We start from the raw sequence: 16985 nt of genomic DNA, 5'->3' as shown, positions 1-16985 counted from the left end.
GGGATCGAGTCCCACATTGGGCTCTTCTCTCGGCGGTGGGCCTGCCTCTCCCTCTCCCTCTGCCTGGCACTCCCCCTGCTTGTGCGCTCGCACTTGCGCACTTTCTCTCTCTGTGTCAAATAAATAAAAATCTTTAAAAATGTAAAAAAGAGAAAAAATGGAAGTCCACCTGTCTTAGCTCACCAGAGAGTCACTTTGGTGATCCCGCCTGCACTTGAAGGCAGGCAGTCTGGACCCTGAACTGTTAGTTAGGGGAGCATTTTCTTTCATGCTTTCAAAGTTGAACTAACAATTAGACCATTTTAGTTTCTTTATAAATCTGTGTGCTTTGCCTCAAACAAATGTGACGCTGGAGCATGGGTTCGTAGTCACTGGTCTGTCCTCTTGCCCTTCTGTGATTCGCGGTTGCTGTGGCGCTGCCGTGGCACTGACTGGTCTTCTTCCGCCCTCTCCCTGTAGGCTTCTAGTCAGTGCCTCACAGGACGGCAAACTGATCATCTGGGATAGCTACACCACGAACAAGGTAAGGACTGCAGAGCCCCTCCCTGAGCAACTGGCCCCAGAGGACGTGTGTCCAGCCTCTGGCCCACTTGTGTGAAAACACGTCCCACAGGACAGGGAGGGAGTCGCGGCAAGTTCTGTTCTCAGTGTGATGCCAAATCTCGTGGCAAGCCCATGCTGCTGGTGTCTTTAGCCGTGGCCCGTGGTCTCACTGCAGGGCAGCCGGGAGCTATGTCCCTCCTTAATGGTTCTGAAAGACCTGCATTCCGGAGTTCGCTCAGTCCGAGAAACTTTATGTTTCATCTAAAAAAATGTAGGGGTGCCTGGGTGGCTCAGTGGGTTAAAGCCTCTGCCTTCGGCTCAGGTCATGATCTCAGGGTCCTGGAATGGAGCCATGCAACAGGCTCTCTGCTCAGTGGGGAGCCTGCCTACCCTGTCTCTCCTGCCTCCTTGTGATCTCTGTCTGTCAAATAAATAAATAAAATCCTTTTTTTAAAAAAAAGATCTTATTTGGGGCACTTGGGTGGTTCAGTCATTAGTGTCTGCCTTTGCGTCAGGTCATGATCCCAAGGTCCTGGGATCAAGCCCCGTATTGGGCTCCCTGCTCTCTCTTAGAAAGAGAGAGAAAGCACAGACAGGGGGAGGGTCCGAGGGAGAAGCCGACTCCCCGCCAAGCAGGGAGCCTGATGTGGGACTCAGTCCTCGGATGCCAGGATCATGACCTGAGCCAAAGGCAGACGCTTAACCAAACGAGCCACCCAGGCCCCCTGGACTTTAGTTAGTTCTTCATCTGACTGGCCACGTGTATAAATTATTTTCAAAGTAATCCTGGCTGTTGTTTTGCTGCATCACCTTCTCTGCAATGAAAGTTGAAGACTGGAAATAACCCTAGTGTCTGTGGTTCATGTTTTTGAACTTGAGTGTCTGCCTCATCTGTGTTCTGTCAGGTCCATGCCATCCCTCTGCGCTCCTCATGGGTCATGACCTGTGCATATGCCCCTTCCGGGAACTATGTGGCCTGCGGCGGCCTGGACAACATTTGCTCCATTTACAATCTGAAAACTCGCGAAGGGAATGTACGTGTGAGCCGTGAACTGGCCGGACATACAGGTACGTGTTCGCACTGGTGACTTCGGGGCTGGAGATGTTTGCCTGCCGTGCGCTCCAGGCTTTGGACGAAGGCTTCTTCTCAGTGATTATCGAATGGGACTGATTGTAATAATGGCCAGAGACATTCTGATGATGCTCACTGGTAAGAAACCTTGGGGTTGAGGTCTTCGTAGCGTCCTGTTTGCAAGGATCTCGGGGACTTAGGCCACCACCTTCACACCTCGCAGCCGCCCTTTATCGTTTCGTGGTAACGTAGTTCGGTCTGTTGGTTTCCTGGAAGCCATCTTGAATCTCGAGTGCCTTTCCACGAGGGTTTCCTAATCTGCCCATACATGTGTGACGCACGGAGACGCGCGCATACGCACACGCGCACGGACAGATCAGCGCGGTCCCCTTTAGCCACTTCACAGCCACTAGCACTCCTGCTGAAGGGACACAGAATCGAGTCCTCTGGGCTGTTCTTGCTAACGCAGCTGGATTTAAGGGTTGGGTGGCCTATTACTGGTCCTTGCTTAGTTGACCTGTGACGCTTGTCTTCAGAACAGACAGCGTAGCGTTTCCGAAGAAGGAAGCCTCGTCCTCATATCTTACTTGTGTGACTGCTCAGTTCTCACAGTCACTCCCCGCTAGGCCCACCACAGCGCACGCAGCCAGCGAGGTGGTCGTCAGCGCAGCGCATGTGACGCTCCTCTGACTCCAGTGAAGGCTTCTGTTAAATTAACTTCAGCCAAACAAGAGTATGTCTGTGGTCCTTTTTTTTTTTTTTTTTTTTTTTAAATTTTTGTGACTTTTTGTTTGTCTGTATTAATGTATATCTGGCAAGAGCGCTGTGTCCGCCTCGGGGCTGCAGTACACTTACCGCACACCGGCGCTCGTCGCTGGAAGCGCGCGTCAGTCCCCTCTGTTTCCTGCGTCCCCGTGCGGCCTCCCCTCTGGCCAGCAGCAGGGTTAGACGGCGTGGGGGTCCTGTCTTTCGCTCAGCACCGGCCTACGTTATCTTCTGCTCTCTGCTTCGCTGGGATTGCTCCCTTCATTTTCTGGCTTCTTAAGGTGGAACCTTAGACCTTTCTTTTTCAGAGAGAACCACTTAAAGCTATAAATTTCCCTCTAAACAGGGCTTTAACTCTGTTATCGCTCAGCTTGAAGTATTTTTACTGTCCTTTTGGTTACTTCTTTGGTTCGTATGTTCCTTACAAGTATGGTGTTTAATTTTCAAGTACCTGAGGTTTCCTTGCACAGCTTATTATGGATTTATAATTAAATTCCGTTATTTTCAGAAAACAAACCCTGTGTCATTTCAGTTTTTTTCTGTTTGTTGGGACTTGTTTTTAGTGGAGCAGAGACGGTCAGGGTGAGCAGGCCACAGACACTCGAAAACTGGTCTGTTTTGCAGGTGCCGGGCCCTGTTCTCCGTGTGCTTATTCGAGCCAGACTTTTGATCCTTTTCAAGTCTCTCGTGTCTTTCTCTCTGTGAGCTGCTGGGAGCGGATGTTAAGGGCCCTGACTATGGGCTTTCTCTCTTTAATCTGGCAGTTTTTGCTTTGTGTGTTCTGAGCTCTTAGTCGAAGCACATACATTTATGGGTGTTGTGTCTTCCTGACGAATCGATCCTCTTGTCATGATGTAATGTCCCCTTTTCTCTCAGTAAGTCTACTTAGCTGATACCCGCAGAGTGGCTCCCAATTTCTTTTGTTTCCACATGTTTTTTTCCGTCTATTTTCTTTCAACTTGGCTGTATCTTTATAAGGGTCCATTATAGACAGCCTCTAAGTGGGGTCACGTCTCTTACCCGTTCTAAAGGCCTCTGCCTTTCCAGTGGTCCTGGTTCACTCCTGTTCCTGGAGCAGGGGTCACGCCGCACACATACAGTGGTCCTCGGCTCGGCCACGCCGCTTGCTTTGTTTTCGTGCCTTTGGGGTTAGTGCACTAAGCTGAGTTTGCGGAGTTTATCTGATGGCTGTTTGGTTTCCTCTTTGCATTAATTTTTAGTGGTTTATGTAGGGATTACGACGTACATTCATAATGTTTCACGGTCCACTCAGAGTTCATACTGCATCAGTTCATATAAAATATAAGAGCCTTGCCAGCCACAAAGGCCCATTTAATCCCCTTCATCTTTTTTTTTTTTTTTTTTTTTTTTTAAAGAGAGAGAACGCACAAACTGGGGGAGGGCAGAGGAAGAGTGAGAAGCTCAAGCAGACTCCACACCCAGCTGGGAGCCTGGCCAGGGCAGGGACCCAGGCTCAGGACTCTGAGGTCCTGACCTGACCTGAGCTGATCAGGAGTCAGACGCTCAACGACCGAGCTGCCCAGGCCCTCTCTGCCTTTCGTCTGCCTTTCGTCTGCCTTTCGTCTGCCTTTGTCACGTTCACCGAGCTGTTGCTCTATGTGCCGCCATCATCCACGGTTCTGCCTTTCCCTACAAACATTCTTGGCCGTTTGAGGAAGCTTGAGTTGCCCTTGACTTTGACCCCAGTGTTGACTAGCTCTAGTGCTCCTCCTGCCCCAGGGCGTGAGCTTTCTTCTGCATTCTCTTGAGCTTAATGGGTTCGCTTTAGTTTTGTTGTTGTTTTTTAAGATTTTATTTGTTTATTTGACAGAGAGAGACCTAGCGAGAAGGAAATACAGGCAGGGGAATGGGAAAGGGGAAGCAGGCTCCCCACTACGCCGGGAGCCTGACGCGGGGCTCAGTCCCAGGACCCTGAGACCATGACCTGAGCCCAAGGCAGATGCTTAACAACGGAGCCACCCAGGCGCCCCAGTATCTTGAATTTGTAAAGCTTTGTTTTTTACTAAATTAGGGACATTTTAGGCCAGTCCTCAAAAATATTTTCTGTTCTGTAGTCCTCTCTTCTGTTGCACGTCAGTGTGTGGGTTCTGGTATGGTCCGGTGGGGCCCTGGGACTCTTCTGTTGTTGGCAGTCTCCCCCTCTGCATTCCGTCCCCGGGTTCACGGGACTTTTGTCACCTTCAGTGTTCTGACCACACAGCAGCCTGACACGTCAGATGTTCTGTTTTCAGATTGCAGAATTTTTGTTTGCTTTTTAAAAAATATCTGTTACTATTCTTCTGCTGAGATTTCCTGTCTTTTTATTTATTTCGTGTATATTTGGTTTCCTTCATGGTTCCGAGAGCCGTCCTCAGAACCGTCGTCTGCTGTTTGAACAACGAATCCTCTTGGGGTTGATCTTGGTGGCTCTTTCCTCTTCCGTACGGGTGACACTTCCTATTATAGTACGATCAGTAATTTTGAACACCTCCCTGGCCCCGGGGACGTGTTGCGGAGGTGTCGCGCTGTGGAGACTGTACTCTTGTGTTCCCCCGACCCATGCTGCGCGCCATCAGCCAGAAACCTTGGCTGTCCTTTCCCCGTTAGCTGGGCCTCGCGGAGCCCGCTCTTCGCCCGTGGGGTTCCCGTGTGAGCTCTGGGCCTTAGGTGCGAGGTTGAGGGCTCCCGCTCTGTGGCTTTCCCCTTCTAGGCTTTCTTCTTTCCCTTTCCGACTGTGGTTGTCTGCAGATCTGCCTGCTGCCTAATTGAGAAGGTCGGACAGGGATCTTACCCGTGTGGCGTGAGATGGGGACCTGCCACCAAAACACACTCCGTGCCTTTCTTCTTTCCCAAGTGTCGGCTCGCCTCCTTGCGGTCTGCCCTTGCTTCTTGCACCTTTGATACGCTTCTTTATTTGTTTCAAAGATTTTATTTTTAAGCAGTCTCCACACCCACTGTGGGGCTTAAACTCATGACCCTGAGATTAAGAGCCAGCCAGGCACCCCTGTTTGTTTTATATTTGTCCAGAGCTCCTGGTTGTTTTCTGCGGGAAAGTTGCTTCTCTGGGTGGGAACTGCTGCCCCACAGCCGGAGGCCGGGGTGGGCTCTCCGCAGGGTCCTCATGAGCCGCGTGCCTCTGTCCAGGGAGCACACCTCGTAAACTGCCTTGTTTCTCGCACTGATGAGCTTCCAACGCAGAAAAAACAGACATTCTTAATGTTTATCAGTCCCTGATTTATCCTCAGATTCAGTATATTGACTTCCATTTTTAATTAAGGCTTTAAAGTTTTTAACACTGCACTTGTCAAAAAAAAGAAATATATGAGGCTTAGAGGAAATATTTTGCAATTTTTGTTTTCTTCCTACAGCACGAAATTTGACTTCCTGGGAGTTGAGTGGTTCCTTAAAAACATTTGGCCTCTTATGAATATGTATTACTGGGGAGCCTGGGTGGGTGGCTCAGTGGGTTAAGCCTCTGCCTTCGGCTCAGGTTGTGATCTCAGGGTCCTGGGATCGAGCCCCGCATCGGGCTCTCTGCTCAGCGGGGAGCCTGCTTCCCCCTCTGTCTCTGCCTGCCTCTCTGCCTGCTTGTGATCTCTGTCTGTCAAATAAATAAATAAAATCTTTATTTTTAAAAAGTTTATGTATTATCTTCTTCAGACATGCTACATAATTTTCATCTTCAAGTCAATAAAGGTTGAAATCTGATAAGCTTAAAATAATCTTATTTTAGTCATAGGGTACAGGTGTGAACTGTTAGGGGTTCAGCACATCGGAGGGTTTATGGTCTTTGTCTTGTCTCAGACCTGGGCATCCGTCCGTCACTTACGATGCTTCTCTCTGGCCTGAGCATCAGGTTGAGAACTCTTTGTTATGCCATGGTGGGGACATTTTCTTGTAGAATCTTAGAAAGTACTCCTGTGAGTGCTGTTACCAGCAGGTGTACTGAATCCTTCCTAGTCGTGTCTGAGGCCCAGGATGGGAATCGCGCCCTCAGCCTCGGGAATTAAGGCTCTTGGTAATCATTTGTGGCCTGCTCTTGTTTCCATGCAATGTGAGGGTCCACATGGAACCAACAGAAGCTTCTTTCTGTAGAGTCAGCTACCCAGGGTTTGGATCCTCTCTGCCCGCACTTTAGAGAGGAGCACTTGACGGTGCTCTGTCTTACAGAGCAAAGGATGCCTCTGGGAGTGGCTGGTGGACTGAGGTCTCGGTGATGGAGAGGAGACATTTATTATCGTTAGTATAAATGTATTACATACAGAATACCACTTGCCAAGTGCTGTTTGGTGGAAATCCTCATGTTTGAGAGTGAGGAGCTCCCTGAAGACGCCCATCAGACCAAAGTGTCAGGCCTTGTGTCACAGACTGTTCTCAGAGCTGGTCCCTGCGTGCTAATGAGCAGAGAATGGACACCTGCTTTCAGAGGTCCCTTCCTTCCCAAACATGTCATTGCAGTGTGGACACAGTGCTCTTCCTGACATCAAGGCATAAACATTTTGATCAGTAGTTTAGCCAGAAATTTTCTGGGTACAACATGGTATGTTGTCTGCGACTGCCTAGCGTTCCTGCCAACCCGGCTCTGATGGCTCAGACTTTGTTTTGTAGGGATGGTTTGTTCATATAATCTGAGGCTGAATATTTTACATCCACGTGAGAGCGCAGTGACCAGACCCGCTCTGTACTAATGACTCGTTTCTCTGGCGCGCGCCAGCAAACTCGGATGTGGGCGAGATCGTCACTCTGCTCCAGGGTTACCCCTGGGCTGCTTGTTGGCACCGTCGTCGTTGGCAGTTAGTTAAATGTGACATGCTTTGGGCTTTAGGCTTTGGATGTGTGTGTGCCACAGTCTGGTCCCGCTGCCCACTAAGTAATCTCATGGACCGTTCTGGGGGGTCGGGCTGCCTGACGCCTGGCGGGGTGCAGGGCTCATGGTGCTGTCTGCTCAGCGCTTGCCCTCTGGCTTCCCTCTGGATGGCTCCCTCGGCCTCCTTTCCATCTGGTCCGCTTAGCAGCCCCAGCAGGGAAAGAGCCTCTTTTTCTAGGGTGGCCGCAGGTCCTGTCTGTGCTTGCCATTGGCCACACTAGGTTCCACACCCACCCAGCCAGCCTCCTGGACGGACTGCCTAGACCAGACCTCACACCGTCCTGGAAGGATGATGGCAAACTGCCCCAAACCCCAAGCTCTGAGAGGATGAGGCCACACAGCCTTGTGAATGCATCTGAGGCTGTTTCTAGTCTGTTTAGGTTTTCATCTGATTGCGTCTTCTGCCATAAACACTTTATAAATTTGTCTCTCAACTCTGACTGACTTACATACTTATTTAAGAGAGGGAGGGAGAGAGGCAAGCTCCATGCCCAGCGCAGAGCCCAATGCGGGGCTCGATCCCACGACCCAGAGGTCTCGACGTGAGCCAACATCTGTCAAACCCTTAATGACTGAACAACCCAGGCACCCCCAAGCTCTTCTGACTCTTAATAAAACCCTTCTTTGGCATTTCCTCACTCTCACATCTTTGAGTTACTTTGTCGTGTCTTTTTTCCCTTTTTACCATACTCCTCAAGCAGTGTGCTTGGTCTCTGCTCTCGGCCGCTGCGCACACCGCAGAGGGAGGTGGTTTTCCCTCTAGCTCGGAGCTGGAAGGCGCCCCTCCCAGAGCAGAAGCTGCTGCAGGTGCTGCACAAGCCTGTGCCTGGTGGGCGCCCGTGGTGGGGCCTGTATCTCCGCCTCCAGCTTCGACTCAGCCATGGTACCCACCCTGGTGCCCTGGTGCTCTCCAGGGGTGGGCTGGCCTCAACCAGCACCACATGCTCACTGGAGAAATTCGGGGAGATAACTTTAAATGCTCTTCCTTTGTGTTTTTAACCTATAATCTCACCCAGAACTGTGATGTTTTAAAAGAGTCGAGAGAGTCCCAGGGGCACCTGTGAGGCTCAGTGGGTTAAAACCTCTGCCTTCAGCTCAGGTCATGGTCTCAGGGTCCTGGGATCGAGTCCCGCATCGGGCTCTCTGCTCAGCGGGGAGCCTGCTTCCGCCTCTCTCTCTGCCTACTTGGATCTTTATCTCTGTCAAATAAAAAAAGAGTTGCGAGAGCTCCGTTGCCTGCTGATGTGTTCCTGTTGCTGGATATCTGGCCGGTTTTCCATTTGTCGGTAGTGTGAACGTTCTCGTAGGTGAATGACCCCTCGAGCTCATAACCATTTTCTTGGGATAAGTTACCTTCATTGGGCCCTTGGTCTTGGGGAAGCCACACAAGCCACTCTTCTACCCACATTAGTACTCGGTTTTGCTCTCTCTGGGTCAGTAGCTTTTCCAATGCAGAAGTAAGTATATTTGCTTCTCGAGCAACCGATTTCCAGCCAGACAACATGCTCTTTCAGCACGTCCTGCCTCTGTCCTCTGGGCCTCGGCTGACAGCACTCCCTGATCTCACCCCGGTCCCTGACCCAGGCGCCTGCTCTCTGCACTGCCTGTTTTAAGCCTCCTGTCTCTGGACTGTGGCTGCCTGGTCCCTGCCCCAGGCTGTCCCCAGCATGTCCTGACCCTGTCCTCCATGGTTTCTGTGAGGGGCACAGGGACACCCTCGTGCCCATGCACCTCCAGACTTGGCTCCTTTGCTTGACGGCTGTACTTTCCCAGCCCCCCATGGGCTCCCAAAAGACAGCAGCGCTGTTGGCGGGTCACTGGGTAGCACACCCCGAACTTCGTGCAGACCCCATATCCACAAACACACACACCTGCTGGGAGCTGTCTGCCCCTGAGGTAACCCCCGTCCACGTACAGACGCGTGTCTGCACAGTCCTCCAGGTCATGGTTTCATTCTTCGGTAACAGAGGTAGTAACTGCCGCGGACTTTCCAGAACCCACGGAGTGCACACACAGCTCCGTTCCTCGTTCTCTGGGACCACCCCCAGTTACTGGGGAGACCGGGGCTCATCACAGAACGCAGTGCTGGTTCAGCCACTGCCAGAGGACTGAGCCATTTCTGATTTCGGAGCCCACGGTCTGTTTTCTTTCTTTTTCCTTTTCCTTGTTTTGAGAGAGTGCAGGAAAGCTAGAGCGTGGCGGGGCTGCGGGCAGCGGGTGACTCTCAAGCTGACTCCCACCTGGCACAGAGCCCTCCCCCTGGAAATCGGGACCTGAGCCAAAATTAAGAGTCGGCTGCTTTAACCTCTTGAGCCACCCAGGTGCCCCTGGGTCCACGTTTTGAAGCCGCTGTCCAGCCCGGTGGCAACTCTGAGGCTGTCCTGGTCTCACGGTGGGGCCACGGGTCAGGTGCACAGTGTGGATGTGGTATTGGGTGATCTCTCGGCACAGGCCACTGCTCACCTAGCTGGGCACTGATGCACCCTGGAGCTACCTACTGTCCCTATGGGTGCTGTGACCTGGGCTCTGCGAAGTGCTTGACCATCCATCCTTTTCTAGGCACATAGATCATGTTTAGAAGTTGTCATTGCTAAGTATTTTGGCAATATTTCTTAGATAAATGCTTTGTTTTCCCTGTATTCTTATACTTTGCATACCAAAACCCTTCTGTGGTTCCTTCTTTGTGTGTATTTTGTTTTTTATTTCACTGATTTGCACAGCGTCGTATGTGGCTCTGCTGTGGACTGGGAATAAGGATTTCTGGGCAAACGAGGCAGGGCGTCCTGTCCTTGCAAGAGAGGCAGTGTTGCTGCCCCTTCCGTCTGACCCCTGGCCAGCTGGGGTGTGGGCGGCACTGGCACTGTGCTGGCCAGCCCACTGGGCACACTCCTTCTGGGGTCAGATTTGTTGACCCTGCACTTCTAGTTCTCGGGGTCCCTTACAATAGAACAAAATTGTGAACTGCGGTAAACAGAGCTAATTAAGTAGAAATCCTAATGTGGAGGTACTGCAGAATCGGTTTTCTGGTTAGCTTTTCTCTAGCGCACGCCGGTGCAGGCTGGGGATCTCCTGCGCCCCAGCCTCAGCCTCCCAGTCCCAGCTCCACAGCCCTGGCTCCGGCTCGCGCGGCACGGCTGGGGCTCAGGCAGCGCACAACAGCTCCCATGCCACCCTCCGTACCATGGCGTCCTGGAGAAAACTAATCTGCTACGCCCGGCACCCCAACCCCAGCTCTGTGCCCTCCCGGAGGGGTCGGGAGGCCTCTGCAGACCACCGTCTCCCCTTCCGCTAACATGTGCGTGCTGTCTCTGCCCCTGGAGCGTGAGCTCCGGGAGGGAAAGGAGCGCTCCTTTGCTCACGGATGTGTTCCAGGCGCCGTGGTGCATTGTTGTGGGATGAGTGGGTGTGAGTGGGAAGGGAACCTCTGTCCCCGCGTGTGGGTCAGAGGAGCGGAGACGGCGTGTGTTCCCTGCATCTGCCCTGTGTTCAGCAGGGTGCGGGGCGGGCGGCTTCCTGCCTCCCCTTTGTGCTGGGGCCCACGCCTGCTGGCCTGCGGGCTGTGAGCCAGCAGTGCTGTGCGCCGAGGCCCCGTGTCGCTGACAAGGCCGCGGTCTTCACCTCCACGTGGGACTCCCAGGCGTAGTCGTTCTGCCAGTGTGTTTCTCTATTTGCAGGACCTTAGAGTTAGGACGGGGTGCGGCTGCAGGTCGGGGTCTCATCCGTGTCTGTTTTCCAGGTTACCTGTCCTGCTGCCGCTTCCTGGATGACAATCAGATCGTCACCAGCTCTGGGGACACCACCTGGTAAGCATCTGAGCGCCACACCTTTCTCCCACTGCTTGCCGTAGATGTGTAGGAAATAAGATTCTTGGCGTTAATTAGGCCATCTTTTATTAGTCCGAAGCGGCCGTGAGGCATCAAACACAAGTGCGTGAGTGATGAGTGAGTTCATTGTACTCTGCAGATGTTAAAGCTCCGAGTTTAATTTTGAACAAGGAAGGACTGACTCATGACGTTGAGGCTGCAGCTGTATGAGAAATGCCCGTTTTTCTCTCCCCCGCACATGCTCCCTGGCCGGCCGACACTCGGCAGCGCTCTGGGGGAGCGGGTGTGCTCGCCTGCGCTCTCGGTGGGACGCGGTGCCGCGTGGACCCGGCGGAGCTCAGGGTGCGCCGGGGTGATGGCAGGTGAACTGTGCGGACTTCCCCGAGTTTGAGCTGTTCCCTTGCCTAGAGTTAGAAGCCCAGTTAGAGAATCTCCAGAACGTCTCCATTTGTGGCACCAGGATGCATGTGTACGTGATCATCTAGGTTGGTTGGTTTGCTTGTTGGTTTGTTTTGGGTGCAGATCACAAATTTAATTGTTTCCTGTTGAAAAGAGTAAGCCGTCTTCGGAGCCTGGAGGTTCGCCTTAAGGATTGTTAACATCATTTGGTTTGGTTCAGACAGGGATTTTAGGAGTCGTTTTAGACGGAAACTCTCCTGGGGGCTTTTCTGGTCTTTGAGACATGATGTCGTCGCGTGCCCTGGGCTGGGGCCTGACTCCCAGACCCCGCTTGTCCTCGTCCTCAAGGTGTCCTTTTTGTATAAACTTTGAAAGTTCACAAAAGAGGTGTAATCTAGATTGTCATGTGGGGAAGAATTTCTTGATTAGAAGATGATTTTTAAAGCTTTATCAGTTACGACTAAGTGTTTTTCAGAGTCCTGGGCACGTTTTGTTTCCTCCCTGTAGTCCCTCCGGCCCCGGGCAGGGAAGTCCACGCAGTGTAGGTGTGAACCGTGCGAGTGGGTGTGCGTCTGAGCCGGATGTCCCGGCAGGCTGGCGCGGACGGAGCGGTTTTCAGTGGGGACCCTGGAGTCTGGGGCACAGAACATGGCATGTGCCACCCTCGTGGCTCTGTCTGCGTGTCACTATGCCCCCATCTGGAGCTGCTCGGCGGATGCCCCTGGGCACCAGACGCAGGGCTGCTCGAGAGCCCTGTCCCGCTTGTGGCTTTGTTTCCCTTCCACACAGTCACGTGACAGAATTTAGATTTTTGTCGCGAGAAAACGCGCAGAGGTCTGCTGTGGTCCCAGGTGGTCTGAGGGACAGTTTGTCACATGACTGGTTATCTGACAGAGTGAGGTGACTGCTTGTCCTGTGTCCGTGCTACAGCGCTCTGTGGGACATCGAGACCGGCCAGCAGACGACCACGTTCACTGGACACACTGGAGATGTTATGAGCCTTTCCCTCGCTCCTGACACCAGACTGTTTGTCTCTGGTGCTTGTGACGCTTCAGCCAAACTCTGGGATGTGCGAGAAGGGATGTGCCGGCAAACTTTCACCGGCCACGAGTCCGACATCAATGCCATCTGTGTGAGTAGGGGGTGAAGCTGTGGGTCAGGGCCTTTGCACGCCGTTAGCAAGTTAGATGACTTCTTGTATGCTGCAGAACACATCAGGTTCTTAAATGTGTTCAGGGTTAGCGGGTCTGTGTTTTGCATGCTCCTCTAACCTATTTTACGGAAAGTTCCCTATAGAAAACTGAGGTGGGATGCATTCTATCCCGTGACACCAGCGAATTCTGTGCCACTGTTCACCCCACAGTCACTGGGGTTGGGCCTGTTGTGTGCAGGGACCTGCTCCCAGCCCTGGGGCAAGCCAGCGATCCGTACCCTGGCTTCCCTCTAGTTGGGGCAAACGAGGCAGTAGTCAGCCCAGTCAGCACAGCCTCTGAGGAGCGGGCGGCAGAAGCTGAGCTTTGAGTAGGAACCTTACACCCTCGGTCCCTCCCTGAGGCTGGGCACAGCCCGCGGAAGGAGCCTTCCCTTCACCACCTCACCCTGATGTGAAGGGCTCTTGGGGGAAGACGTGATGGGTGCGGTCTGGTTGCTGGAGGCTTGGGCTCCCTTCTCCATAAGGCTAGTCTGGCGCTGGTGGCCCTCGGGGGTGACCATGCTCTTCCTGATCCCCTGGGAAATAGTTTCTTGTGAAGTGCAGTCCAGTCTGGGGAAGACAGTGGCTGCGCTGCCCCAGTACCGACGACCTCACATCCAGGTGCCCAGGCGGCTGCCGCTCCGACCCGACCCACCGCGCGGGCCGGAGCCCAGCCCTGCCGACCGTGCCGTCCCGTGCCAGCAGGAGGCCTGCTGTCGGGCAGTCCCGTTTCCCGGACTTCTCGTTGTGTGTTTGCACGCTCTGCCCTTGCTTTCTAGTTCTTTCCAAACGGCAACGCCTTTGCCACCGGCTCGGATGACGCCACCTGTAGGCTGTTCGACCTCCGCGCGGACCAGGAGCTCATGACCTACTCCCACGACAACATCATCTGCGGGATCACCTCCGTGTCTTTCTCCAAGAGCGGCCGCCTCCTCCTCGCGGGCTACGATGACTTCAACTGCAACGTGTGGGATGCTCTCAAGGCCGACAGGGCAGGTGGGTGCTCGCTGGGCCTCCTGGGCCTCCTGGGGCTCGGGTGGCACCTGCAAGGATGGACGTGACGCACGGAGGCTGGAATGTGTGGCTCTGTGCCGGCCGCGCTGCTAAGAGACGCACACCTGGGTACACCTGCCCGCCTCCCGGTGTGGCCCGGTGGAGGGCCGGGGGACAGGCCAGGGCGTCCGTGCTCGGACTGTTGGGGCGCACGGGTTTCTGAAGCGCCGGCACCTCCCCCCGCGCTTACTGTGTGCGGCGCACGTAGACCGCCGCGTGAGGCGCCGGCGCTCCAGGGCCCTCGCCTTGCTTTCTGTCCCCTCTGGCTGTACGTGGTGGAACTGTGTCCGCTAAGTGTGGAGCACAGGCTTGGCCCGGTGTGCCCAGTGAGGTATGAAGTCTGAAGTTCACACATCAAAGGCGACTGTGTGGTTGTCAAGTGCGTGAAAATTCAGCTTGTACGGGGGTGTCTGGCTGGCTCGCTCGGTGATGCGTGCGACTCTTGATCTCAGGGTTGTTAGTTCAAGCCCCACACAGGGTGTAGAGATTGCCTGAAAATGAAATATGGATGTGTGTGTATGTACGTATGAATTATTTCCTTTTAAGATTTATGTTTTTATTTTAGAGAGAGCACGAGCAGGGGGAGGGGACAGAGGAGAAGCGGACTTAGCGCTGAGTGTGGAGGTAGACACAGAGCTCAGTCTCCCCACCCTGAGAGCACGACCTGAGCCGAAACCAACAGTCAGACACTTAACTGACTGAGCCACCCAGGGGCCCCAAGAATAAAATCTTAAAAAGTAATAATAAGGGGCGCCTGGGTGGCTCAGTGGGTTAAGCCGCTGCCTTCGGCTCAGGTCGTGATCTCAGGGTCCTGGGATCGAGTCCCGCTTCAGGCTCTCTGCTCGGCGGGGAGCCTGCTTCCCTTCCTCTCTCTCTCTGCCTGCCTCTCTGCCTACTGTGATCTCTCTCTCTGTCAAATAAATAAATAAAATCTTTAAAAAAAAAAAAGTAATAATAAGATACAAGTTGCACAAAAGATGAGAAACTTTCTATATTAAACATCAGGCAAGGCCGTTGAATCAATACATTCAGACTATTTCAACTCTGTATCTTGGCGGGGGAGGAGGGGCGCATGACTCGGGGTCTCCTGGGGTTCTTATGGGACCTCCCAGTTTCCGATGGATCTTGTCCCGCCCCAGGCTGAGCTCCCCTCCCGCCCGGCCTGCTGCCCCTCGCAGACCCCTTGCTCCCGGTGCCTCTGCCCCAGCCGTTCCCTGGTCACGGTGCCGTGGCAGAGAACACTGCTCCGTCCGGCGAGGCTGTTTACGCAGTTGGGACACTAGGGACTGTAGGAACCGGACAGGGGTTCTCTGAAATCAGCCGACAGGAGGCCTGTCTCACTGTGGGTTCAGCATGGGGTCGCCCTGTGACGTTCCGTCGGCTTTCCCCTTCCTGTGTCTGTCACCAGCCCTCTGAGCCGTGTGCCCTGAACTAGACTTCAGGGCTTATTCAGGGGTTACAATGAGGAACAGCCCACAGCCACACTCTTAGGTCGCAGTTGCCCTCAGGTTGAGATGGTTGGATTTGCTTTTGCTGAAAGATTGACTTACTTTAGAGAGAGAGAGAGAGAGTGCACTAGTGGGAGGGGCAGAGGGGGAGAAGCAGGCGGACTGCACCCTGAGCGGGGATCCCGGCGTCGGCTCCAGCCTCCTGACCCCGCGCTCGTGAGCGGAGCGGAAATCAAGAGTCAGGAGCCCCCCGGGCGCCCCTTATTTAAGGTTCTCGCCATCACGCGTCCATTCAGGAGCTGGCGCAAGAGGCCCTGAGCTCTCCGCTGCTTTGTGCCTTGTTACCGGGTCTGCTCCTTGTCCCACTCTTCTCTCCGTAGCAGACTTGGCCCTCCCGGCCCGTAGCACCCGCAGCAGACTTCGCTTCCTTGGCGCTCTGCGGGGGCTGCTTCCCCGGCCGGAGACGCCTGCGCGACGGCGCTGAGCTGTACTCGCTCCGGGGGAGCGCGGCTTCTCCTCCTGGCCTGTCCTTTCCTGCCGTGGGGGCGTTGCAGGGGCTGGGCCTCAGGGCCCAGGGGTCCCGCGAGGTCCCGCCACCCAGCAACTGTGTCACATCACCACGTCGCTGCCCGCTGGGGCGTCCCGGGTCCCCGGGTGACTGGCTGTCCTCTGCCCTCAGGTGTCTTGGCCGGGCACGACAACCGCGTTAGCTGCCTGGGGGTGACTGACGACGGGATGGCCGTGGCGACGGGGTCCTGGGATAGCTTCCTCAAGATCTGGAACTAACGACAGGTAACAGGACGGCCTAGGCGCCCTCCCTGCGCGCCCCCTGCGTGCCCCTCAGCACGGGGCGGTCACGGCTGCCGGGGCTCCCGCTGGGAGCTGACAGGGGAGCGTGGGGAGGTGAGGCCGCTGGCCCCTGAGCCGGGAGCCCTGGGGGCAGGGTCGGGAGGAAGAGCAGTGGCTGGGGCTCCAGGTGTTGTCTTTATACGTTTCTTTAAACTGTTTCAAAATAGCAGGCGGACGTCGTGGCGACTGGAAGATCATTCCAACCTTGAAGCGTGACAGTGATAGCATTTCCAATCCACCCTACTAACGCGGACGCCCTTCCCCCTCAGAACTTCAAAAGGGCAAGACCTTTTCCTTCACTTATTGCTGAAACCAAGAGCACAATTCCCACGAAGAGAAGAATCTCTGTGCTGTCAACTCAACAAGTCGTGCATTCCTCCCGGGACCATGGTCTTTGTTTTCTTTTTTGTCTCAGATGAATTTAAAAGGAAATACTCTAATAAACGTGCTAACCAGAAGGTAAACCTGAGTGTGATTGCGAGGCAGACACACCTTTTCACTAGTTCATTTGAATTTTAGGTCAGTGACCCCGTTTTGTGCTGTTCATGCAAAACAAGTTGAGGATTTTATCTCGTAATTGGTTCTGAATTTCAGGTCGTGTGGTAACAGGATTTTGCAAACATTCATGTTTCCTTTTTAAAATCGATTCCTTTCTGTCCAGTAGTTACACAGAGGGAGAGGGTGTGCCGCGGCCTCTTCGAAGTTGTTAATGATGTAAATTGCGTCCCTCACTTTTTCGTTTTTGTCTCGTGTCACACGACCCGGCGCACAAACGCGGCTCGGAAAGGAAGGCGCCAATAAGGGAAGGCCCCGAGCGTGGTGCGGGCGGCTCTGAGCGCGCGGTCAGGCACCTTCTGCCCCCGCCCTCCACCTGCCCTCCTGCCTTCTCCGTTCAGTTCTTAATCAAACCTTGGGTTTCCTCGTGAAGCCCGAGGGAAGTGGGTAGCGAGAGCCCGACACTACCCCGCGCCCC

General features: G+C 54.0%; 1 protein-coding gene across 2 annotated transcripts in view; it reads left to right on the top strand.

Moving 5' to 3' along the window:
- The window catches only part of GNB1 (G protein subunit beta 1), an 87265-nt gene extending 70789 nt beyond the window's left edge, over positions 1–16476 (top strand). For both annotated transcript variants that reach the window (XM_059376720.1, XM_059376721.1), the window contains exons 5-11: positions 460–523; positions 1449–1611; positions 10984–11050; positions 12401–12602; positions 13442–13658; positions 15843–15955; positions 16180–16476. In XM_059376720.1, coding sequence (XP_059232703.1) covers positions 460–523; positions 1449–1611; positions 10984–11050; positions 12401–12602; positions 13442–13658; positions 15843–15949 — 820 coding nt within the window. In that variant the 3' untranslated portion in view covers positions 15950–15955; positions 16180–16476. The remainder of the gene's footprint in view (positions 1–459; positions 524–1448; positions 1612–10983; positions 11051–12400; positions 12603–13441; positions 13659–15842; positions 15956–16179) is intronic.
- Positions 16477–16985: the final 509 nt, after the last annotated feature.

The sequence above is a fragment of the Mustela nigripes genome, chromosome 14 (genome assembly GCF_022355385.1).
Source record: "Mustela nigripes isolate SB6536 chromosome 14, MUSNIG.SB6536, whole genome shotgun sequence".
NCBI lineage: Eukaryota > Metazoa > Chordata > Mammalia > Carnivora > Mustelidae > Mustela > Mustela nigripes.
Note: the sequence above shows the minus strand (reverse complement) of the source record. Positions and strands in the feature narration are given on the sequence as shown.